The following is a 25,715-nucleotide window of genomic DNA, read 5'->3' as shown; positions in this document are numbered from 1 at the left end:
CCCACCCCCACCCCACTTTCTGAGTCAAGCATCATTGCCCCCATAACCCAGCCGCCTGTGAAACATTAGAATCGAATAAGCATTTTCAAAGATCAACATTTCTTGATAAACCGTTTAGCTCATTATGAGAAATGAAAAGCCGACAATGGAGATGACAGGAGCATTTGTTAAGCAAATGCACAGCGCATCTTAGAAGGGCAAGGCGAGGAGCAATGAAATGTGTAGACAACAGTTAGGAAGTGCTTCTTAATCGGAATACAGCGAATCTCTCTCTCCCACCCCCACCCCCACTTGTGTAGAGCTGTTTGGTAAAGCAGGAATATGAAATGTACTGGTATTTTGGAAGCATTAGCTGCTTTAGGTTTTCTCACTCCCTGCAGGACTATCCATGTAAATTAGTTTTGCATCCTGTCAAATCAATAATTGCTTTGCTCATTGGGCCCTCGCAGTAAAATGGTGTTTGTTCAGGTCAGCAGAACTGGTGACATATCTCTCACCATTGCAAGCAGCAGGGAAAGGAAGCAAACAAATCATCTCATTTGGGTTTGAGCATTCAAAAACTTGGTGTCTGCCTGAGTAATGAAAGAGTATTTTCATGGCAGACATGTGCACTTCTTAGCCTATGTAAATGGAAAAACATCCAACAATATGGGCCTAAGCCAGGCAGTGATTGTCCATTGGGGCTGGTACGGCGGAAAGGAAGCCAAAAGTAGGGGGAGCCAGAGCAAATGACAGACAGAGGGAACTCATTCTAGTTTTGCCTCCATTCTCTTTTTTTATTTGATTTTACAAATTCTTTCACACAGATGTTATTACAAATATTAGAATTGCACAAGGTTGTTCCGAATCCCAAAACTTCCCTCCTCCCCTTTGTGGGTTCTTTGAATAACTTTCTTAACTGCATATTGTAAGTCCATCTATTTTACCATCCTCCATTATATCCAAAGTGTACGCGTCATTGCAATAGTTATTTAAAGCCTGCCAAATATTTCAAGTGGTCTTTCAAGTACAATATATATTTGCCCCATTCTTTGTTGAAGTTTTGATCCTCCTGATTTCTGATTTCCCCGGTTAATCTTGCCATCTCTGCATAGTCCAATAGTTTCACCTTCCAGTCCACCCTAGTAGGTATCTTGTCGTCTTTCCTGCTGTGAGCAAGAAGCATCCTTGCAGCTGTTGTAGCATACCTAAACAGTCTTTTCAGTTCCTTTGGTATCTCTGCACCTACAATTCCTAACCAAAAGGCTTCTGGTTTTTTAACAAAGGTTATTTTAAACATTTTTTTGGGGGGGGGAGGGAGAGAAATGTAGTTTTGTCTCCAGTCTCTGCCCTGCTGAATTCTGCAAGGGGCAGCATTGAGACTAAGCAGAAGTTAAGGTAAAGGGACCCCTGACAATTAGGTCCAGTCGTGACCGAATCTGGGGTTGCGGGGCTCATCTCGCTTTATTAGCCAAGGGAGCTGGTGTATAGCTTCCAGGTCATGTGGCCAGCATGACTAAGCTGCTTCTGACGAACCAGAGCAGTGCACGGAAACGCCGTTTACCTTCCCGCCAGAGTGGTACCTATTTATCTACTTGCACTTTGACGTGCTTTCAAACTGCTAGGTTGGCAGGAGCAGGACTGAGCAACAGGAGCTCACCCTGTCACGGGGATTCAAACCGCCAACCTTCTGATCGGCAAGTCCTAGGCTCTGTGGTTTAACCCACAGCGCCACCCGCGTCCCGGAACAAGGAATAAATTAAGCCAATTTCACAATTCTGACCCAGTCCCAGATTGTGCTCAGCGCCACCCACGTCCCTTCGTAAGCAGAAGTATGACGCCCTAAACTAGTTGTAAGTAAGAAAGCAGGCAGGTGGGGAGCAGCTGAAGGTCAAATGTGGTTGGTGGGGCAATACTCCAATTGCTCAAAGGGGTCAGCCACTACTAACATTGGGTGAAATATTGCAGTGTTCCTCTCTCACCTCAGTGACAAATTACTTTTCAAGCATAGGCTCCCCAATGACAACCGTTGTGAAATTAGCACAATCCTTCAGGAAGTTCTCCTGCATGTGTCTCATTAAAGTGCCACAAAAGAACACAGTAGCGGCATGTTGTCAAACAGAGCACGGATCAAGTTTTGTTTTCCCAGCAGGTTGGGAGGTGGTTAGAATTTTAACATGAGCATACATAAAGCAAAAGGCAGCTCTTTGTATATATGCATGTATTTCTCAGGTTTTCTTCAGCTATTGATACCATTGAGCATTGAAAGAAAACCAATTGGGCACCGGAAGTGCATGGTTCCAGATGGTAAACTGTCACTTTATGTTAGACCACTGGTAGGCAAACTAAGGCCTGGGGCCACATCCGACCCAATCACCTTCTATAGCCAGCCCGCAGACAGTCCGCAAATCAGTGTGTGTTTACAGGAGTAGAATGTGTACTTTTATTTAAAATGCATCTCTGGGTTATATGTGGGGCATAGGAATTTGTTCATTATTATTATTTTCAAAATATAGTCCCATCCCCCCCAAGGTCTGAGGGACAGTGGACTGGCCCCCTACTGAAAAAGTTTGCTGACCCCATGTATGGAAGGTGAAACTATTCAAGAAATGTTTCCCCTAGCACCCAAGTTTCATGAAAAAGGAAGGCATGAAAAGATTTTAAGTGGGCCACAATAACCATGTTGGATTATTTGCTAGCCCACCCTGCAATAATCCATATAACAGCAATTCATGGAGCTAAACTTGCAGATCCTCTGACAGAGCAAACATGAGTGTTAACAGCATGAGTAATGTTAATCCATCACCAGATAGGTACTCACAGTTTGTTATGGCTCTCTCTGCGGCATCTGCTGTTATTTTTGCCTAGCTGAAGATAGTGGAAGGGTGAAATAGAATTTGTATTAAATTACAGTTAACATTCCACATTCTGTATTTGTAAGGCAAAACATAATCCACAGTCCTATTTGCTTTGGAGGTGCCAACTCAGTTCCTACCCACTTGCTAGAGCCAATTTTTATTTAATATATTTTTTTTTCATGATTTTGGACAGTTTGAGAAATGAGACGCTGATGTCAATACAGGAACTGAGAAATCGTTTGTTTTTGGATCTGAGAGGGTTAACTCTGAAACATTTCCAGAAACTTTTTCTTACTTGGGATATTGGGAAATTGTGGCACTTTTGTGGAGCTCATATTTTTTATGATCTAAACCAGAGTAATGTTGAAGCACAATGGATAATTGTGCCCAAGCCCACAAAACAAAAAAATCCAGATTTTGACTGCAACCTTTGTGTGAGATGAGTTCTGTGATACTTAATCTCTCTTTGATTATCTCCCATATCCCATAAGAGTAGTAGGAGACACTTGCCTTACCCAAGCCATTCAACAACAACCACAACAACAACAACAAAAATTATTATTTATACCCCACCCATTTGGCTGGGCTTCCCCAGCCACCTAGGGCAGCTTCTAGCAAAATACTAAAAATAATAAAATGTTGGACATTGAAAAGTTCCCTGAACATCCTTCAGATGTTTTCTAAAAGTTGTGTAATCCTTTATCTCCCTGACATCTGATGGGAGATTAGCTTTTTCATATCCTCCCTAATAAGTTAAAACTGAACCACCTCCTGAAATCTCAACACAGTAGTTTGTTTTCAAAAGAGCACAACCTATGACAACCTCTAAGGTTCTCAATGTTATAGAACTTGAGAGATAGATTTGTATGTCTGGCTTTTCAGGAGGTTTTCTATTTATTTATTTGCAGCATTTTATCCCGCCTCTCTATAAAAGGCAGTTTACAATCAACAGCATAAATCAGTGTAGCTTTAATCTATAAAATAATCATAAAACAGCAATAAACAATGAAAGTACATGGTGAAACATGCTTACTGTGGTGGGAAATCACCATTGGTTCATTGCCTCGTGGAGTCAATAAACAAGGCATTGAGGCAAAACTTCAAGCTTTATTCTTGGCCAAGAATTGTGTCCTTCCAACCTCACAGTTCAGGCAGAAGACACCAAACATACCCATCTATAAGCTTTCATAAATAGGTAGGTAAAGGTAAAGGTAAAGGTACCCCTGCCCGTACGGGCCAGTCTTGACAGACTCTGGGGTTGTGCGCCCATCTCACTTAAGAGGCCAGGGGCCAGCGCTGTCCGGAGACACTTCCGGGTCACGTGGCCAGCGTGACATCGCTGCTCTGGCCAGAGCCAGAGCCAGAGCCAGAGCCGCACACGGAAACGCCGTTTACCTTCCCGCTGGTAAGCGGTCCCTATTTATCTACTTGCACCCGGAGGTGCTTTCGAACTGCTAGGTTGGCAGGCGCTGGGACCGAGCAGCGGGAGCGCACCCCGCTGCAGGGATTCGAACCGCTGACCTTTCGATCGGCAAGCCCTAGGCGCTGAGGCTTTAACCCACAGCGCCACCTGCGTCCCCATAAATAGGTAACAAGATACAAATGTAACTATTCACACATGACACTGTTTTCCATATGACACTCATTTACAGATTGCACTCTTTCTTTTCACTTTATGGCAACTTTGCTATACTGTGATCATTATTTTTCCACAACATTTCTAAGTTACTATGAATACAGCCAGCAAAACAAGTGTACAAATTGGATTTATGAAGAGCATTAACAAATATACATTAAAAAGGTTTGTTCTAAACTTTGATGGTCTTGGGCGTGGGCAGTGGGGAAGTGAAGAAGGCATGCACTCCAAAACACAAATTTGAACGGACAAAATACAGTCAAATATTATTATACAGTATATTTTCGGTTAACTGTTTTCTCAAGTCCATCTTTCTTTATTCCTTTATTTAGCCTTCCAACTTGGCATTGAAGCAGTCATTACTTCTTCATTATAAATAAGGGAAACCAGGGTAGCAAAATTGATTATACCTCACCAACTGCTATTATGATAGCTAAGCACTGCTATTTCCTTCTTGTTTTTCTTTCTCCCCCGAAACACATCTGCAGGTACTTCATAGACTGGAAGAATGATGTGGACAGCTACTTTACTATAGATGAAATGGAAGGAACTATTGCCACAAATGAACTGCTGGACAGAGAGACCACTGCACAGTACAATTTTTCCATAATTGCCAGTAAAGTCAGTAAGTATGGCAGGAAAAGACTCATCCAATATTCTCTTTCCTACATGATTTGTTCATTTTATGCAAGGTCACATTTGGCCCATTTGGGGTGGGAAGGTAAAATATATATTTATTTCGAACGGTTCATGCAGTAATAATTTTGTGTCTCTGCTGTGTGTCAGTGTTTCATCCTTCAAACTCCATACTTCTATGATTCTATGAAATGACTTCCTAAGAGTCGTTAAAGGATTTATAGTTCTTGATTGGGCACTCTGGGCATGCTTTCGCAAAACCAGTTGATCACAATTAAAGGTAAAGGGACCCCTGACCATTAGGTCCAGTTGTGACCGACTCTGGGGTTGCGGCACTCATCTCGCTTTATTGGCCGAGAGAGCCGGCGTACAGCTTCCAGGTCATGTGGCCAGCATGACTAAGCCACTTCTGGTGAACCAGAGCAGCCCATGGAAACGCCGTTTACCTTCCCACCGGAGCGGTACCTATTTATCTACTTGCACTGATGTGCTTTCAAACTGCTAGGTTGGCAGGAGCAGGAACTGAGCAACAATTAGATGTAGCTAAAAGCAGTGGAATGGAACCTCATCATGACTTGGTCAGTCAGTCAAGGGGACTTGGTTACAACAAGCTTATGCTGGACCTCTCAATACTGTAAACATATTTAATTATATGAAAATCTTGCTAGTTCAAGAACTTCAGTGGATGTCCTGCTTTAATTATCCCAGTGATCCAGAACATTTGTTCCTGGAACTATATCTCATGTTCTCTCTTCCTGCTCTGCTTTCTTCTTCATCAGATAGTCAATAACACAGAATTACATGATTACACCCCCCCCGACCTTTTATTGTGATCTTAATGTTGTACCTGATGAGTAAGTTGTGTGTGTTTAAAAAATAAATAACTAGTGATCTTCAAATATCTGAAGGGTTATCACATTGAAGATGGAGCATACCTGTTTGCTCTTGCTCCAAAGGCCAGAACTGAAACCAGTGGGTAGAAATGACAGTGAAGGAAATATTTGAAGAAACCTAAAGTATGAGCCATTTGATAGTTGAGGAGTGGGCTCCCTCCTTCAATGGAGGTCTTTAGGCAAAGGCTGTAGTTGTATCCTGCACAGCAGATCCTGTCCTGAAGATCAAATAAATGACCTTCTGAGTTTCTCAGTTATTTCCCATCATGACCTGTTACGGCAATTTGAACACTTATCTCCAAATATGGAAAAATGTCAAGATTGCCCTCCCATTTGTAGTTATAAATAAAGCCCGCCATCTGGATTCCTGTCAACTCTCAGAAACTACAAATGAAATTGGACTTTGCCACTTTCCGTGGAGACTCAGATGAAGGTCAAGAGCAGGTGTCTACAGGATCAGCTGTGCCTGTCTCATCCCCAGAGCACTCTTGACAGTTGTTTCCTGAAAAGCATCTGTGGCTCTTTGAGATGGAGCATTATTTAGAACCAATGGTGATGCAAGGCTGATGCTTATCTCGCTGCTCTCTCAAAGCAAATAATCTTTACTAGGAGTGATTTGAAATTCTGTCGAGTCTCAAGAGATCAAGTTGGCTTTTTGCTACCAGAATAGATGCTGTGCAGCTTACGCTGATAAAGACAATGGTGGGGAATATGCAATAGAAATGAAGTGGCAGATGAATGATTAGTTTTTCTTAGCAAGGCTGGCTGGCTGACTTTGGGCCATATAATACCAGATCAGAAAGCTCTGTCTAAAAATGCCAAACTATAAAATAGTTTCCAGGGTTGGAAATTCTGTTTTGTTCTTTTTACCAAGTTCTTCCATTCAAAGCTATATATATATTTCTGTCATGACCTGGGTTTAGTTCTCTTGGAGGTGGTGAACCTGTGTCCACCCTGTAGCATGCTGAATGTCAAAGAGGCATAATCTAGCTGAGCCTTCCACCTGGCATGCCAAATTTCTGTGCTAAGGGATTTATTATTACAGTGGTACCTCAGTTTAAGTACTTAATTTGTTCCAGAGGTCTGTACTTAACCTGAAACTGTTGTTAACCTGAAGCACCACTTTATCTAATGGGGCCTCCTGCTGACGCTGCACCTCTGGAGCACGATTTCTGTTCTCATCCTGAAGCAAAGTTCTTAACGTGAAGCACTATTTCTGGGTTAGCGGAGTCTGTAACCTGAAGCGTATGTGTCAGGGACTCAGCGGGAGCGCAGGGAGGAGAGGAGATGGAAAGCGAGGGGGAGCAATCCGAGGGCAGCGTAGGAGAATATGACAGCAGCTCGATAGATTCCATGAGCCTCTCCAGCGAATCGGAAGATTCACAGAAGGGGGCGCCGATGGGCAGGACAAGGGGCGACCCAAGGGGGACACCCCAGAAGCAAGGGGCCAGCGGGGACTCCCAGAGCAGCAGTTGCAAATCAGGACCAGCTTCCCCACCAGAGCGTAGTGGGGGGGAGGAGTTCCAGGTGTCAGAGCCCACACATGCACCACCAGCGAGAGAAGATGAGTCAGGGTGGACCACGCCTCCATCAGAGAGCGAGTTAACGGTTAAGAGGAAAGTTGCAGGCTGGGCGCGCGCGCCAAGTTCAAAGGTACAGGCGAGCGGCACAGAAGGTAGCCCGGATAGGGAACCAGGTCCTAAAGCCCGCCGGAAGGAGGGGCAAGAATCGTCAGGGTCAGCGTCAGAGGAGTCCAGGAAGGATGAGACCCTAGCGGGCAGGAGGACCCAGAGGAGAAAGGAATTTAGGAAGAGGTGGAGCAAAGCGAGAGTCTTAAACTGGTGTGGAGGGGGAGGAGACTCAGACAGGACTTCGCCGGTCTAAGGTCGGGACGTAGAGCTGCACGCTGCGGCTTTAAAATGGAGACTGAATCTCAATAAAGACTTTTGTACATAACTACAGCCTAGCGTTGGTCCTCTGTGAGCTGGGACCTGGAGGCAGCTCTGACAGTAAGTCCTGTCTCAAATTTCAAAGAACCTCGCAACGTGAGAGGACGCAGCGAGGGGCGAAGATTGGTGCTTCGCGAGCTCACAAAAGCAGCACAAGATGACTACAGAAGAACGACTGGCAGCTTTGCAAGAAGCAGTGGTACAACTTAACGCAGAAATACGAGCGGCAAGGAGGAGAGAAGAGGAATCAGATGCTGTCTGCAAGGATCTGCAAAACAGGTTGGAAATGTTGACTAAACAGGGGCCACCGGCAGCCAAATCCGAAGGGATCGGGCTCGGGAAGAGAGGGGGGAGCCTGGTGTCGCATTTCGATGGGAGTCTGCAGCAATATCCTAACTTCAGAGCAGACGTAGTTTTTGCGCTAAAGTTGCTGGAGAAGGACTTTAGAGATGAGCAGGAGAAAGTAGGCTTCATACTAACGCATCTCCATGGAGAAGCTAAAGCGTGGTTGCGCAATCTGTGGAGAGATAATGATCCAGCCCTCCAAAACGCAAAAGCCTTCATTAAGGCGATGGACGCTTGTTTTTTATCAGAGATAGATGTGGATGTCGCTAGAAGAGAGATTCACGGTCTGAAACAAGGCAGAGCCACTGTAAGGCAATATCATTCCCGCTTTTTTGCATTGGTCAACGCGCTGGGATGGGAAAAGGACTCAGCGTCCGTCAGGGACCTGTTCTGGGAGGGGCTCAACGGGGCTGTGAAAGACGAAATCGCAAGGGGGGAGAGGCCAAGGAGCACTCAAGAAGTGGTCCAGAAGGCGCTGACGATTGGGGTGCGGCTGGAAGAACGTCCCTGGAGCAAAGATGAAGGGCGTTGGGGACGCACGCCAGCAAGGGCACCTCCTTTCTTTCCCAGAGACTCAGCGCGCGCTCAATCCACGCCTCCACTGGGAGGGGGAGAGGAGCCGATGGAGATAGGTGGTGCCAAGGCTCAGTCAGCGACCAGAGCCCTCACACCAGGAGCAGCCAAGGTGAAGCCTCCTAGAGGGAACAGGAAGTGTTACATCTGCGAAAGTGCTCAGCATATGGCAAAAGAGTGCCCCCAGAGGCTCCACAAGCACAATGCAGCCTCAGCAAAAGTAACAGAAGCAGTTCAGCAGAGGGAACCGCAGCAGGGAAACGACGAAGTCTGGCTGGAAGCAGAGCCGCTGGGGCCCAGCCAGACGAATCAGTAAAGCAGTCCCCAGGAATCTTACAGCCCACAGACCCCCTCCCGCCCAAACCAGTGGTGCAGCTCACCGCAACACTCCAGCTTCCCAATGGGCTCACCATGGAAGTGCCTATTACCATTGACTCTGGTAGCAATGCAGACTTTATGGGGGTGGATTTCATCAAGCAACATAGCATAGCGCTCCTGCCTGCCACGATGCCCCTGAAAGTAGTGACAGTCGATGGAAGAGAATTGCTGGGGGGACAGGTGGTACAGCAAACGCCGCCAATGGTGATGCGCATTGGAAATCACCGCGAAGTCATCAGCTTCAACGTCACCCAACTGTCAGACACGCCCATAGTGTTGGGCATGAGCTGGTTGGACAGGCACAGCCCGGCATTGGCATGGTACCAGCGTAAATTGACCTTCTGCTCCTCCTACTGCTCAGAACATTGCATCATGACTAACCAGGAGGACGAGGGGCAAGAGGATGACCCACAGCTACAACTGGGCATGCTGCAAGCGGTACCCGACAAGTACAAGGCGTTTTTGGAGGTCTTCTGCGAGAAGGAAGCAGACAAGCTGCCTCCCCACAGGCCCTACGACTGCAAGATTGACCTCCTGCCGGGGGCAACGCTGCCGACCGGAAAACTGTACTCCATGTCTGAAGACGAACTGCAAGAGCTCAGGGAGTTCATAGATCACAATTTGAAGCGGGGATTCATCCGAGAATCCAAAGCAGTGGGGGGCAGTCCTGTGTTCTTTGTGAAGAAGAAGGACACGCCCCAGAAGAGGCTTGTAGTTGATTTCAGAATTTTAAATTCGAAAACCAAGCCCACGGCTTTCCCGATGCCCAAGATCGACGACTTGCTCGCGACGGTGAGGAAGGGACGCATCTTCACCAAGCTGGATCTACGAGGGGCGTACAATCTTATACGCATGCGGGAGGGCGACGAGTGGAAGACGGCCATGTTCACGCCCTTGGGCACCTATGAGTATAGGGTTATGCCCTTCGGTTTACAAAATGGCTCCCACTGCTTCCAAGCATTCATGCATCACGTGTTAGCGGGGCTCCTCTACAAGAAGTGTGTCTGCTTCCTGGACGACATTCTGATCTTCTCGGAATCGCAGGAGGCTCACGAGGGAGATGTCAAGGAAGTCCTGCAAAGACTACGGGAGCACAGGCTTTACGCCAAGCTGGAGAAATGCCAGTTCGACATGACGGAGGTGGATTTCCTGGGCTACAAGCTGTCCGACAAGGGAATCGCCATGGACAGTGCCAAGGTACGATCAGTACTGGACTGGAAGAGCCCGCGCAATCGGAAGGAGGTCCAGAGGTTTGTCGGCTTTGCTAACTTTTATCGCAAGTTCATCAAGGGTTTCGCTATGCAGACGGCGGCCATCACGGACACCCTCAGCTCCAAGAAGAAGAAGTTCATCTGGACGGAGCAGGCGGAGCAGTCCTTTCAGAAACTCAAGCGTCTTTTTGCTTCCGAGGAACAACTGCTGCATGTGAACCCCAGCAAGCCCATGAGGGTGGAGACGGATGCCTCCGACAGAGCCGTGGGGGCAGTCCTGTTGCAGCGAGACCCGCAAGGGGATTGGAGGCCGTGTGCTTTCTACTCCAGGAAACTCAGCAAGTCGGAGCAGAACTACACCATCTGGGACAGAGAGTTGCTGGCCATTCATGCAGCATTCAAGGCGTGGCGGCACTTCCTCATCGGAGCCAAACACACGGTGCAAGTTCGCACGGACCATAAGAACCTGGAGTACTGGCGCACGGCGCGGTTCCTGAACCAGAGACACATCCGCTGGGCGGAGTTCTTTGCGGATTTCGACTTCAGGATAGAATATATCCCCGGAGACAACAACGTCATGGCTGATGCGCTATCCAGGAAGCCGCAGTATCTGGAGGAAGCAGCACCGGTAGCGGCCAAACACATTTTCGCACCCAAGGCGTGGGCATGCGCTTCTGCCACAGTAGACCTGGAAGCGATACGGCGCGAGCTGCTAACAGATTCCTTCGCGCGCTCCAAGATGGAGGAGGTGCGCAGCGGCACGGCAAAGGACGACGAGTTCCAGATACGCGACGGACTGCTCCTCCGCAAGGGGGCCATCTACGTACCGGGAGATGAACTCCGCGCGACAGTACTGCAACAGCTACACGACGCACCCAGCGCCGGACATTTCGGCAAGGAAAAGACAGTGGAATTAGTAGCCAGAGACTTTTGGTGGCCCAAGATGCGGGGAGAAGTCGCAGATTACGTCACGAGGTGCGACACCTGCCAAAGGGCCAAGCCAGTACACAGACCGCCGGCGGGACTGTTAGAACCGCTACAGACCCCGTCCGAACCGTGGGAGAGGGTAGCCTTGGACTTTGTCACTGACCTGCCCAGCTCGAGGGGCAAAACAGCAGTACTCGTGGTAGTCGACATGTTCACCAAGATGGCGCACTTCATTCCTTGCGCGAAGGTGGCCACAGCGGAACAGACAGCCAAGCTGTTCATAGACCACGTGTTCAAGGTGCACGGCCTGCCACGGTCTATCCTGTCCGACAGGGGGCGCCAGTTCATCTCGAGTTTCTGGCGGAAGCTGATGGGAATCCTGAACGTCAAGGTCAACCTAGCGTCGGCAAGACACCCGCAGACCAACGGACAAGCGGAGAGGGTCAACGCCGTCATGCAGCAGTACCTGAGATGTTACGCCAACCAGCAGCCCTCGACCTGGGTGGACTATCTGCCCCTGGCCGAGTTTGCCTACAACAACACACAACACGTGTCCACGGGGGTGACACCGTTTTTTGCCAACCACGGGCGACATCCCAGGACCTTCCCGGGCTTAGAGAAAGAGGGGGAGGGGGAGCCACAGGGAGCAGAGGCATTGGCAGAGGAGTTACAGGAGGTCCATGAACAGCTCCGTAGACAGTTAGACCTAGCAAAACACGTATACAAGATGCAAGCAGACAAACACAGAAGAGTGGGGGAGGACATACGGGTAGGGGACTGGGTCTGGTTAGCGGCCCAGGCAGTGCCGGCCAGATCCTTAGCTAAGAAGAAGCTAGGACACAAGCAGTTGGGCCCTTACCTAGTCGAGGCACAGATCAACCCAGTGGCTTTCCGTTTGACACTACCGGAGGGTTCCAGAATGCACCCGGTCTTTCATAGATCGGTGCTAACGCCCTACAAGGCACCTCACAGGTTTCAGGAGCCAGGAACAGCTCCCAGTCCGCTTAGAGATGCACCCATGACAGGGGGGTCGCCGAGGGCGGGGCCACTCAACGAGGTGACGGAGATTTTGGACTCGAGATGGGGGGAAGAGGGCGTCGAATATCTCATCGCAAGGGAAGGTGCCCCGGCCAGCGCCAACAGCTGGGTGCCGTACTATGCGGTGGAGGAGCACTACCTCAAAGACGAGTTCCACGCACTCTTCCCACACAGGCCCATGCCGGAGGATTATTTTGATGAATATCTTTTCACCCCCACACTCTCAGCCAGTACGTTTCAGGGGTTCTCCTCGGCTGAGGAGACGGTTCCAGAGACTACCTCGCCGGAGGGGTCGGTCTCAGACTTGGGTGCGGAGCGCTCTTATTGGTGGGACACTCAACCCGAGGAGGAGTGGCGCAGGAGACTGCTCAGAGGGCCCTGGCACGCAGACTACCCAGAGGAAATGGGGGAACAAGGGGGCATGGACGGGTTGGGGGAGGATCCTGGTTTCGAGCACGCCGGCAACGAGATGGAAGCGGAGGAGAGCGACGTCGATGTACCCGTCACGGACTGGCAGCATGCCAGGGGGGAAGACCGGTATCCGGCAGGCACCCCCATAGCATTGGAGCACCCGGAACCCACGCCAGAAGAGGGGGAGGGGGGAAGGGGGGGCTTCGAGGGGGGGATGGATGTCAGGGACTCAGCGGGAGCGCAGGGAGGAGAGGAGATGGAAAGCGAGGGGGAGCAATCCGAGGGCAGCGTAGGAGAATATGACAGCAGCTCGATAGATTCCATGAGCCTCTCCAGCGAATCGGAAGATTCACAGAAGGGGGCGCCGATGGGCAGGACAAGGGGCGACCCAAGGGGGACACCCCAGAAGCAAGGGGCCAGCGGGGACTCCCAGAGCAGCAGTTGCAAATCAGGACCAGCTTCCCCACCAGAGCGTAGTGGGGGGGAGGAGTTCCAGGTGTCAGAGCCCACACATGCACCACCAGCGAGAGAAGATGAGTCAGGGTGGACCACGCCTCCATCAGAGAGCGAGTTAACGGTTAAGAGGAAAGTTGCAGGCTGGGCGCGCGCGCCAAGTTCAAAGGTACAGGCGAGCGGCACAGAAGGTAGCCCGGATAGGGAACCAGGTCCTAAAGCCCGCCGGAAGGAGGGGCAAGAATCGTCAGGGTCAGCGTCAGAGGAGTCCAGGAAGGATGAGACCCTAGCGGGCAGGAGGACCCAGAGGAGAAAGGAATTTAGGAAGAGGTGGAGCAAAGCGAGAGTCTTAAACTGGTGTGGAGGGGGAGGAGACTCAGACAGGACTTCGCCGGTCTAAGGTCGGGACGTAGAGCTGCACGCTGCGGCTTTAAAATGGAGACTGAATCTCAATAAAGACTTTTGTACATAACTACAGCCTAGCGTTGGTCCTCTGTGAGCTGGGACCTGGAGGCAGCTCTGACAGTATGTAACCTGACGCGTATGTAACCCGAGGTACCACTGTATTATTATTATTATTATTATTATTATTATTATTATTATTATTTATTTGTACAGAGGAGCAAAGGCTCAGAACATAGGCTACATCCTCAACAATGAGGTGGGAGAAGGAGTCTTAACCATAAGCCCATCTCCCTTTGTGGGAAAGTGTAGATGATCCCAGTCATCTGCACAATCCCATGACCCAGAAAAGTGCTGCCTTGTTAGGGCCTATGTATATGTAGTTTGCACATAGGGTTGGATTACAACTGTTAGTAATAAATAGCTCCCAGTCAAATCAGTGGGATTTAACTTGGGCTGCAAACCTAAATGCGTCCATATAGAAGTAAGTCCCATGGAATAAAATGGGGCTTTCTCCCAGGAAACTAAGGTTAGGATTGCAGATTTAGTCATGGCTAACTTTTCACATTGATGTCTATGACGCACAGCGTAAATAAATAATGCAGAGTCATCTTCAGTAAAAGAATAAAAGCTTTACTGAGCTAAAGTAAACTTGTTTGCAAATAACAGCATAGTGAACAGAAGATTAAACTAGCTTCAGAGCATACACAGGGTTACACAGAGTCTCCACTGAGCACAGGCTTCACAGGACACAGGCTCCACCACACACACAGTAGCTGACTGACGCTGACACACTGTGTCAGACACTGAGTTTGCCTGCAAGCAGATACAATACTTATACAGAGAATGAGTCACAGTGACTCAGCACGCTAAACGGTTCTGCAGCTTTTCAGCATTTCACATTTCTAGACTCCTTTACGGCTTCTGCTCTCAAATACCTTTATCCCATGACAGTCCATGGGGCATAAACTCAGATAATTTGCAGCAGCATCCTAACTTCCCCTGGCCAACAGGACTTTATGGAGTGACAGGACCACCAATGCAGCCATAGCAGGGAGTGCAGAAGATGAGGCAGGATGATGAGGTCTCAGTGCCACCACATGACAGCAGTGAGGCCAGCTTGGGATCCAGTGAATCCCATGATGGCAGCCCTACTCCTTCTTGCCTTCAGAATGTCCCCCATTTCAGGACCTTTCCACTGGCTCCTGCCCACCCACACGTTTGAAAGGCAGAAGGGGGAGGTTCAAGTGCTGTAATCCTTGTATCACTCTGGCATGAGGCTGGCTTAGCTGTGAGATCTGGGCAGAAGATGCCTTGGCTCATCTCTCACACACCCTCCAGTATAAGAGGCATTTGGATTGCCCTGCTATGTTTGGATTTAACCTATAGATTCCAGGTGATGTGGAGTTAATGCAAAGGGAAATGGGGATATATGTGCAAGAGAGCACATTTGTAACTACAGTGGTACCTCGGGTTACAAACACTTTGGGTTACAGACTCTGCTAACCTGGAAGTATTACCTCGGGTTAAGAACTTTACCTCAGGATGAGAACAGAAATCAGGCGGCGGCGGCGGCAGCAGGAGGCCCCATTAGCTAAAGTGGTACCTCAGATTAAGAACGGTTTCAGGTTAAGAACGGACCTCCAGAGCGAATTAAGTTCGTAACCAGATGTACCACTGTATTGTGTTGTAACTAAGTATTGTAACTCTTTTCCCACATCCTACTTATGGCACTGTCAGTTTTAGCCCCTAAAGGGGAAGTGCTAAATGTTTCTATATAAGCATGCTTAAATTATATAGCTTGGTCCTCTGCCCCAACTTCATATGACTGTTAGGTGCAACCCCTCTTGAGTGAGCCATTTGCCAGACCAATATGAAAGGCCATGTTAAGATATATCTGTAATTACGCCTTTCACTGCCTTATGTGAATATATAATGTTGCCTTAGAAGTCATAAGTATTCCATACCTAATTTCTTTTTATTTATTTTTCTTAATAGGCAATCCACTATTAACCAGCAAGGTCAACGTCATCATAAATGTCCTAGATGTCAATGAATTTCCTCCTGAAATTGCAGTCCCCTATGAGTCCTATGTGTGTGAAAATGCAAGGCCAGGACAGGTATCTCTCTCCTTTTTAATGTTACCTGTGGATGTAATCATGAGAAATGATTATAATCATGTGCAGTGGTTAACCAACATCAAAAGCAACTTAACGATAACTATTGGTCTTCTACTTTTTGAGTATTTGAGGTATTTTATTTCCTTATATATTGAATGCATTTCTAAAGAGAGAGGGCTGCATTGAAAACAACTCAGAATAAAAATAATACTTATCTGAGCAATGCTTACAACAACCCTGAAAAGTGAGCCAGTATTCTCCTATCCCCGTGTTGTATATTGGGAGCTGAAGCTGGAGAAACATTCTCTGCCAAAAGCTACATAGCAAGTTTGTGGCTGGGATGCTATTTTAACCAGGAACTTTCTAGTTTTTAGTGAATCCCATTAGTCACAGTCTTAAAACTGTATTTATTGGATCAGGCAGACATACCCTGTGACCCACCAAGCCAAGCACAGACCACAAACTACGTTGTGGCCTATTAAAGGCTTGAAAAACCACCTCTTATAGCTCCTTGCCTGGGACTGCCAGAAACAGAGGTGTATGTTCAGCACCTGGCAGACTTCAATGTATGGACAGCAGCCTGAATAGACAGCAGGGTGAATAGTCATTCAGGCTTGTATTTGATAACTGCATTTCTTGTACGGTGGACACCTTAAAAGATAGTGTATCGACTGTTCTGCAAATTAACTGTGACTCTCCAAAAGATGTATTCAGCCACCATACATAGCTGGCCCCCAGGGATCCACTGAAGTTAGGCAGTATAATCACAAGCTCCCCTTGCCTGGGAACAAAACTCATAAAAGACAGCAATTTCCTTGCCAGGATGAGCAAAACGTTAGCAGACTGAAAAATAAAATATACGGCCAGTGTAAATTCTGCTAACCCTGCTTCTCATTCCCACCCCCATCGGTCATTAAGTTTTCCCAAACCCTGCTTTTCTTGAGGTGCTGCTCAATGGTAATAAACATAAGAATATCTGCACTGTTATATTCTACCATATATAGTCCTGTTTATAAGCCTTGCAGAATCAAATGGAGAGAGTTCCAAGACTCCGGGCACTTTTAAAAAAACAAAAAAACCCACCATCATTCAACACTATTGCCCAGAGGAGATGGGATTTGCAGCCTCAACAATTCTGTTACTTGAATTACTACACCTATGGAGCAAAAAAATATTTCCTCAATCTCCTCAGTATAGATAGTAACTGGTTTAAATAACTGCCCATGGCAACTGCACCTTCCACAGTGTTTGCTTCTGTGTGGCATGTAATAAATGCATAGAAGTGCTACTGAAATTGTCTGAAATGATCAGTCAGCAGCTGTAGGAGAATGCTTGCAACCATCCGCATATGAGCTGGTCCAAGTGCAGGGATAAGAAGGAGATTGGTGTCATGTGGCAGTGTGCAGCTTAGCCTTCACTCAAGGCTGATGGCAGAGGTTGAAATGAATGGAGGATGGTCACACTTTATATATCTATGATGATTTGCAATGTCCAGACTCAAAACTGAAAACATATCTAAAATCTCATATTTATTCACTTTGGTCCTTATAGAGAGCACAGGTTTCTCCCTATTAACATTTAGGGATTTCTTCTGCATTTCATTTCAGACAGATCACAATAACGTACACCGTCCTCAGCAGCATCCTGTGAAGTTTCTCTCAGCAGCTATTCTCCTCACACACACTGAGAGAGAAGCAGAAAGCAGTTAAAAATGACAGTTACTTGAGTAACAGTCACAACAGAATGGAATGCCTCCATGCAATTTAACTTAAGCAAACATTCCCATTTCAGGACATTAAACCATTATCCTTAACAGTACTAACATCATGCCCCCTGTCTATTTTACCTTCAGGGATTGCCTCCCTTTGGTGATTTCTGCCCACAGGAAAAGACCGGCTCAGATTACTGTCAGGGCAAACAATTGCACTTTTTCTTCTTTTATTTGCACAATTTCTTTTCCACCCTGTATCATAAATGACCTCAGGGTGGGTAACAACAATTTAAAATACAGTCGTACCTTGCTTCTCAAACTTAATCCATTCCTGGAGTCTGTGTGACTCCTGAAACTGTTCGAAAACCAAGGCACGACTTCTGATTGGCTGCAGGAGCTTCCTGCAGTTAAGCAGAAGCCACATCGGACATTCGGCTTCTGAAAAATGTTCGCAAACCAGAATACTTACTTTTGTGGCATTCGGGAGCCAAAACGCATGAGTACCAAGGCATTTGAGAACCAAGGTACGACTGTACAAGCAATCAAGAAAGAACAATATCTTTCACATGCCGATAGTTTGCCAGGTGAAAACCTCTCAACCAAGGGCCAGCTGTGACTGAGAGTAAAATTCATTCCTAGTCATGTAAACCAGTGGAAGACTCTCAAAACTGAGGGAGGGAGGGAGGGAGGGCTGGCAAATCATACTATAAGGGAAGGAATGATGCAATGGTGGGCAACCTTGATTTTTAAGAGGTCAGCTGCCATGCCCATGAGGGGCCCAGTGAGATCCTGGGCTGGATTGGTCCCTCCCCTGGCCATAGCTGCCCAGCAAGTCGACCCCAACCTGGTGATGCACTGAACCATAAGGACATGAATATTCCAGAACACCTCAGCAACTGAACCAACTGACAGTCAAATGAAGTCAGAACTCTTGCAGAAAATAGCTACAGAGGGTTTGAACACTGCAGCCTATGTTAACTTTAAGCTTTACATTTTGAGTTTCTTTCTTTGGGGAGATATGTTAGTCAAACCCTTCTTTTTTCTGAAAACCTGTGTTTCAGTTTGGTGCATTATGTCCAAATTAACATACTACAACATGCTAATCAAATTAAGACATTTTCTTTCACACAGAAATGTGTGCTGAAGTTTTTATTCCATTGTGGTTTTAGGTAATTCAGATTGTCGGTGCAGCAGACAAGGATTTGTCACCTGCTGGACAAAGATTCTCCTTTCGACTCTCTCCTGAGGTGTCTACAAAGCCAAATTTCACAGTCCATGATTTCAGAAGTAAGTTTCTATTTTGGATTATGATGATAACAATTGTTTTGTTCAGTTATTCTGGTGGCTACAGCCTTCTATTTATATGTGAGACAGTGAGCTGCTTCAGTATGCAATTGTTTTCCAGATATCACACAAGGGAGATGAAAACAGTGCTTTACAGACAAAGGAGTGTTGGGGGTCTACTAGACAAAAAAGGTGGTGGAGTTCCATCAGCTTGAGCATCATGGTGAAAGACTACAAAGCAAGGGAGAAAGGGGAGGAGACAAATGGGTTTGGAGTAACTGAAGGATAACTACTCAGAAATAGGCACCATCTGTACTATGCTTAGTAGCATAGTATTAACATAGGATGGTCCTAGTTGGGTGTGAGACATTTATTAAACATATCACAGAGGACACAGAGGAAGATAGTTGAGTCCTGCAGATTCATATTGATTCTTTATGTGTTTTCATAATCCAAGGTATATTTAATCCTTAAAACTAATGTAATTTATTTCCTCAAAATTACTGGCACCTACCAGAAAGGTGCACAATTAATGACAACACTTCTTCACACAAAAGGGAATGTGGTCCATATCTTACCTGTGCATCTTGTGACATTCTTGGCCAAATAATTCTCACCAACTATGTCTTTACAGATAGATGAATCCATCTTTTTCCACCAGCCATTGTCCTTTTCACACATTTTCACTATGTTTGGTTCTGTATCTTATCTGCATTAAAAAAAAAAAACTGCATAAAAATATGCATATCTAAAACTATGCATTTCTAAGGTACAGCTCAGGCTATTTCATATCAAAAGTCACAAAGCCCTATTGGGCCTGCCACATCCTTGGTGATTTTGGATCTCTTAAATATCTGGGGCTGTGCATGCCTTGCTGGGTCACAGCTTGTACAGGCTTACAAGAGAGCAGATGCCACTGGATTCCATCTCATATCAGCCCCAGCAACCATGACCAATTGCCAGGGATGATGAGAGTTGGAGCCCAGCACCACCTAGAACACACCATGCTGGATACTCCTGCTATAGAGTACCAGAGTCTGCTGGACCCAACCATTCAAAACAGCCTCAGACATTAGCTTCCTGCCCTGCCCAGTTTGTTTCTGCTTCAAATCCATCAGAGAGACAGAATAGTGAGCTGAGCGAGATAAGGAAAAGCTGTTACCCACTATGTACTTTAGTGATGCTGTAAATATAAAATGCTAGACATATATTTCACTTGTGGTTTCAATGGTGGTGCAAATCTGGCAATTACTTTGCACCGTGCCACCAATCAACCCTCCGATTATATCACATCTGTGAAGAATAAAGCTGGACTGTAGGGTGGTGAAAAGTACAGAGCTTGTCTCCCCTGCGTTCAGTCTGAATTGGACTCATACATTCTAGCCGAGTCCTTACCAACTTTGTGCCTACTAAGGAAATAGATGGTAGCTATGATAAGCTATAGTATATCAGAACTATTTTTCTAGAAAAAGAGTTGTGGGAACTCATCACAAATGCCTCCCTCATTCTCTTGCAATGGCACCCATCTGTGAGGTGGCGGAACCCAACTGAAAGGTGCCAGAATTGAGTTCCATCTTTAAAAAAAATTCCTGAACTATACAATATGCATAACATGGCATGCGTGAGTCAGCCTGAAATCCTTTTCATGAAGGACAGCCTGTGGCCCTCTGTGTGGTGCTGAACTACAACTCCCCACAACACCCAACTTTTCGCAATGCTAAATGAGGCTGATGGGAGTTGGAGTCCAAAAACATCTGGAAGGCAAAGGCTGCTGTAACGTAACTGGGCTGCAAACTGCACAAGGCCTACTTATAATGTCATAGCATCTACCTGCAGACTTTCCCCTAAAAGCAACACTTGTCTTCAGATACTCAGCAACTGATGGCTCCACTGGGATCTGAGCCTATCTACAAGGAAACAGGATCTGTCAGTTCATCTCTCAATTCTTTTGCAGCAGCATTCAAAGAGAAAAAACATCCAGTATAGAGAGACATGTAATGTTGTGGGAGATGCTGTGAACTAGCGAGTGTTGGAGAGATAATAAGGCAGGAGAGAGAGCACCGCAGGCAATCCCAATCAGACCTGCCAGCAAATTGGTTTCTAATCTCACTCCCTGCTTAATCCTTTTAATCTTTACATCAGTTTTCTCCCTCACTGGGTTTCTTTGATTCAGGGGAAAGGCGCGATAACCCAGCCCCTACCAGGGAAAGCAAGAGAAACACCACTCACAGAGGCCTGCATTCACCTTAATCAGAGATTACTGGCAAATGTTCTAATGGTATTGAGTGTCTCGGTTGATTTCTGGTGGGACTTTTCTTAATCATCTCTTCTGAGCAGGTGCTGCATCAGGGAAGGTTTCCTACCTTTCTAAGGTGCCTCCAGTGGAAATTAAGAAAGCCACATTTCCCTTCCCACTGGAGAACTGAATGGCAATCACAGTCGTTGAAGGGCATCCAGGCAGACCTGAGGAAAAGCAAGAGATGTGGCAAAGGGTGGTTTTCGGGGTTTTTTTAAATATATTTTTTGTGTGCTATGACGAGCCTGCTGTCAAACTGAGCCAGATTCATAAGAGAAGAGTCACAGTAATTACCATTTGCCCAGGGAAGAGAGGAGAAGATTCCATTACCTGGCATCTCATTTGAATATGATGCTTTGGGTAATGATGAAGCAAAGAAACTATACTGATTGTGGAACCTCAAACAGGCCATGTCTGAGTGTGAAGGTGCATGAGAGATTGACATTGGAAGCAGCAGATTGATTCCCCCTCCTCTCTCTCCCACAATGCCGAGAAACAGGGAATGCATGATATGATGGCACCCCATTGCAAATTTCCCCCACCCTCATTCCACCTTATTGACAGTGAAGAAGCTTACAAGATGATTTTGCACCATTTCCATTAGTTTACATTACTGGGGAAGGGAGAGAGAAAAGGGGTACTTTTGCTTTCAGTGCACAGGAGCTGCAATGTCAGGCATAAGTTTCTCATTGTTCTGCATTTTTTTTCAAGTCATGACACCAAGGAGAGAGGAAGAATCTTATCTGTAGTGTTCTTTTGTCCCGTCCCCCTCCAGACAACACAGCTGGAATTGTGGCCAGAAGAAGTGGGTACAGCCGCCGGCAGCAAGAGTTATATTTCCTTCCAGTTGTGATAGAAGACAGCAGCTACCCCATACAAAGCAGTACAAACACAATGACAATCCGGGTTTGCAGATGTGACTCTGATGGCACCATCCTCTCGTGCAATGTCGAGGCAATCTTCCTGCCAGTCGGACTCAGCACAGGGGCCTTGATTGCAATCCTGTTGTGCATTGTTATACTTCTAGGTTAGTAGTCTTTTAGAGAAAGAAGTTTCACTGGTACTACATAGTCTATTCTTCAGCTGTGTTACAAAATTCCCAAAAGGCAGCTCCTGTAAGCTGCTTTTAGGGGTGGGAGTTTTCGTGAGCACAGCCATATAGCATTAGATACCATGTACTGAAACTCGGATCCGGTGAATGGTGCAAGAGGGCGGCCTCCCCGCCACGTTGGAGTTTAAATTTGCCATAGACACACTCCCATCGGCGCTGATTGGTTGGTGAGACCCACTCTTTGAGCAGGGCCCTGCCCAGCACCGGCGGCATGGAGCGTGACAGTCTCTAGCCCTCGGCTGGGTCACGCAGGACCTAGAGTCCGGCCGCAATGTCACCCACCAAATAAGGTAAGCAGACTTTTTCAAAGGAGAGTTTGATGGATTCTCCAGATTCCACTGGATCCCCCCAAAATCCCCAGATGTGTAGTTAAGGTTATTCTGTTTGGAAACCAATCTGGAATAAAGGGGGGGTAATGTACTAAATGTTGGATACAGTCATACCCTTGGTTTTCGAACTTAATCCATTCCTGGAGTCCACTTGACTCCAAAACTGGTTTGAAAACCAAGGCGCGGCTTCCTATTGGCTACAGGAGCTTCCTGCACTCAATTGGAAGCCGTGTCAGACGTTCGGCTTCCGAAAAACATTCGCAAACCGGAACACTCACTTCCGGGTTTGTGGTGTTCAGGAGCCAAAACGTCTTAGTACCAGGACATTTGACAAGCAAGGTACGGACTGTATACTTAAACGTGAGCATTGGCAATAGAAGTTGGCAATAATTACATGAAAAACATTGTATGGCCTTCCCCAACCTGGTGCCCTTCAGATGACCAAAGTTTGGAGATGATGGGAGTGATAGTTGAACAGCACTCGGAAGACATCAGGATGATGATGTATAGGCAATATAGCAGATATGATAGAGTACGTGACATATACTCTGCAGTCATGCCCAGTTGTCTCAGACTCAGAAACATGAAACTCTTGATCTGAGACTTTCTGAATTCTTAAAAAAAAAGACGGTATCTCTGGCTTGCCTTATGCTGGAGTGTCTTTGACTTCAGCACCATTTTGAATTCTGAAATGGCCTGAAAATAAGACTTGGGTGGGAGGCAGTTAGGTTCATTTGGTTAAAGGTGTCCACCTAAATAATCCTTTGCTTTGCTGCTTCCAATGCTACATTTTTTACCAGTCTTTATAACAAAGATAATTTGCATCTAGTTAGACCTCTGTCTAAAGGCTATCTTATTAACCCTCATTTTACACAGGAAACTGCTTAATTTGGTTTCTTGAACAAAAGCCCAATAAGCTCTGAATGGGGAGCCAGAATATGCCTACCTGCCCCATGGTACATGATTATTGCAGGCTTTTAGGACCTTTGTATCCAAGGTTGCCCATTTACTTGATACAATTAAAGGATATAATTAAAGGCTGGTACCACATTAGCTTGGACAATTCCCTGCAATGCACTGAGGAGTTTAAATGCAGAGAAATGACAATGAGAACCTTAACCACAGGTATTAGATTTACGTGGCAAAATGTTAGCATGGCACCATCAACTGTGAATGGGTACATCTGTGTTTGTGTGATAAGTGGAGCTGTTATAATCATTGTTGCAAAGCACTTAGAAATGTGTGGGTTGTAGTTTTAGGGGATTTTTTTTTACAATCCAACAGCATATACATTTTGTTAAATAAACGTAATACAGAGTAATCAAAATCTGTAAACTGCAGCTAGGGTTGCACTCAGTGCAATCAATATTGAATGTAAGGATCACAATGCTTTATAAAAAAATAAATAAAGTGGCTTCTTTAAAAAATAAATGCTCAGGCTTCCTTTCTGTTAAACACAGAAAAATAAATCAGATCTTTCCCCATTTCATGGTTGTCGGGAAAGCAGAAAATCCATGTGCGCCATTTGCAGTTGACGATGCCAGGCCTGCATTTTGCCATTTAAACTCAGGTCCTGTTTATACCTGAGATCAAAAAGTAATTTGTGAGTCACCCCTGACAGTTCCTAGATATTAGAAGGTGATGCAGTATTTTATTGGAAGAAAGCCGGACTCCTTCCGCGCTTAATTTACCATTCTCTTCTTGTCTTAGTCATCGTGGTGCTGTACGTGGCGCTGAGGCGGCAGAAGAAAAAAGACACTCTCATGACCTCTAAAGAAGACATCCGAGACAACGTCATCCATTACGATGATGAAGGAGGTGGCGAAGAGGACACTCAGGCTTTCGACATTGGGGCCCTGAGGAATCCAAAAGCAATTGAGGATAACAAAATACGCAGGGATATAAAGCCAGATGCTCTCTGCTTACCTCGCTCAAGACCACCCGCAGAGGACAACACAAATATCAGAGATTTCATAAATCAAAGGCTGAGAGAAAATGACGGCGATCCCTCAGCACCCCCTTATGACTCACTAGCGACATACGCTTATGAAGGAAATGGATCTGTGGCTGAGTCTCTTAGCTCTGTAGATTCGCTTGCAACTGAGGCAGATCAGGATTATGACTATTTGAGTGACTGGGGACCACGTTTTAAAGTCTTAGCAGACATGTTTGGAGAAGAAGAAAGTTATAATCCGGATAAAGTCACTTAGCTGGGGGGGCAGGGAGGGGGGAAGAAATGTAAACCTACAACAAATTTTAAAATAAACAAGCTTTATAGGAAAGGATTCCTTTGATTATAAGAGACAGCAGCTGTCCCAGTGAGCTCCTATATTTATCATACCGTCAATCTTGGTTTACCTGTTTGTCAAGGGAAGGAGCATCCTTGACAATCTGTTTCCTTTCTTGGTGGATTTTGTTTTTTATTATTACTTTGGAATCACACTGAGACAACCTCAGGCCTATTAGCTACAATTTACCGATACAACACAGAAAGAAGGATATCTTTCCGGCATGGTGGTGGAAGAGTGGTAGATTTTTCTTAATTCCACTGAAGTGCCTATTGAAACTCTTACTATTTAAAGTGGAAATGACTGCAGCAAATGGCGCTAAGGGAAACTGACATAAAGAGGACATTAACTTTTATGTCGAGAAGCAATAGCCGCACGCTGACTTCTGGTTCTTTTAAAACAAAAAGTGTAGAACAGTGGCTGGATTCTGTCTGTCCAGCAATTGCAACTCGGTGGAGATTGTGTTCTGTTTGGTTTTGTTTTTTAACCAAGGAAGCAAGTTGTCTGCCAGGACATCACATTTCTTATGCCTACACTTCACAAAGGAAAGTTTTAAAAAGCTGTTATTCCAATTCAAGTTGTAAAGCCCACAGTCTTTAACTGAAGTCAATGAATATTTAAAATGTTCATCAAAATGTTACACTTTTTCAAGAATTAAAAAAAGAGAGAGAGAAGTGATGGAAGTATACATTTCTTATTTGGATGATATAGTCCTTGCAGAATGCTCTTCGTATTCAGAGAAAGGCTACTGGTGTTTTTGGAGGGTTTAGTCAGACGGAGGGGATTATTTGGGTATCCCTTTTGCTGTGTATACCTAAGGTGGTATATGTAAATAATATCACTGCTTGTCTGCAGCAGAGATGCCAACTGCTCATAGGGTGTTTTGT

The 25,715-nt window shown here is 46.1% G+C and overlaps 1 protein-coding gene and 1 long non-coding RNA gene across 9 annotated transcripts in view; one reads left to right on the top strand and one right to left on the bottom strand.

The window, feature by feature from the left end:
- Positions 1 to 25,501, top strand: part of CDH12 (cadherin 12) — a 678,501-nt gene extending 653,000 nt beyond the window's left edge. For 4 of the 8 annotated variants that reach the window (XM_079984946.1, XM_079984947.1, XM_079984949.1 and 1 more), the window contains 5 exons: positions 4,962 to 5,098; positions 15,688 to 15,809; positions 18,690 to 18,807; positions 21,876 to 22,127; positions 24,251 to 25,501. In XM_079984946.1, coding sequence (XP_079841072.1) covers positions 4,962 to 5,098; positions 15,688 to 15,809; positions 18,690 to 18,807; positions 21,876 to 22,127; positions 24,251 to 24,750 — 1,129 coding nt within the window. In that variant the 3' untranslated portion in view covers positions 24,751 to 25,501. Of the gene's footprint in view, positions 1 to 4,961; positions 5,099 to 15,687; positions 15,810 to 17,578; positions 17,795 to 18,528; positions 18,541 to 18,689; positions 18,808 to 21,875; positions 22,128 to 24,250 lie in introns of those variants that run through there. The other 4 variants (XM_079984950.1, XM_079984952.1, XM_079984951.1 and 1 more) reach the window with 4 other exon arrangements.
- LOC307221006 lies at positions 872 to 18,325 on the bottom strand. The gene is made up of 4 exons (XR_013841273.1): positions 18,259 to 18,325; positions 3,887 to 4,019; positions 2,801 to 2,847; positions 872 to 1,173 (listed from the first exon to the last, which is right to left on the bottom strand). It is a non-coding gene; the product is annotated as an uncharacterized lncRNA (long non-coding RNA).
- Positions 25,502 to 25,715: the final 214 nt, after the last annotated feature.

The sequence above is a fragment of the Podarcis cretensis genome (assembly GCF_951804945.1).
Source record: "Podarcis cretensis genome assembly, chromosome: 7".
Lineage (NCBI taxonomy): Eukaryota > Metazoa > Chordata > Lepidosauria > Squamata > Lacertidae > Podarcis > Podarcis cretensis.
This window is presented reverse-complemented; position numbering and strand designations above follow the sequence as displayed.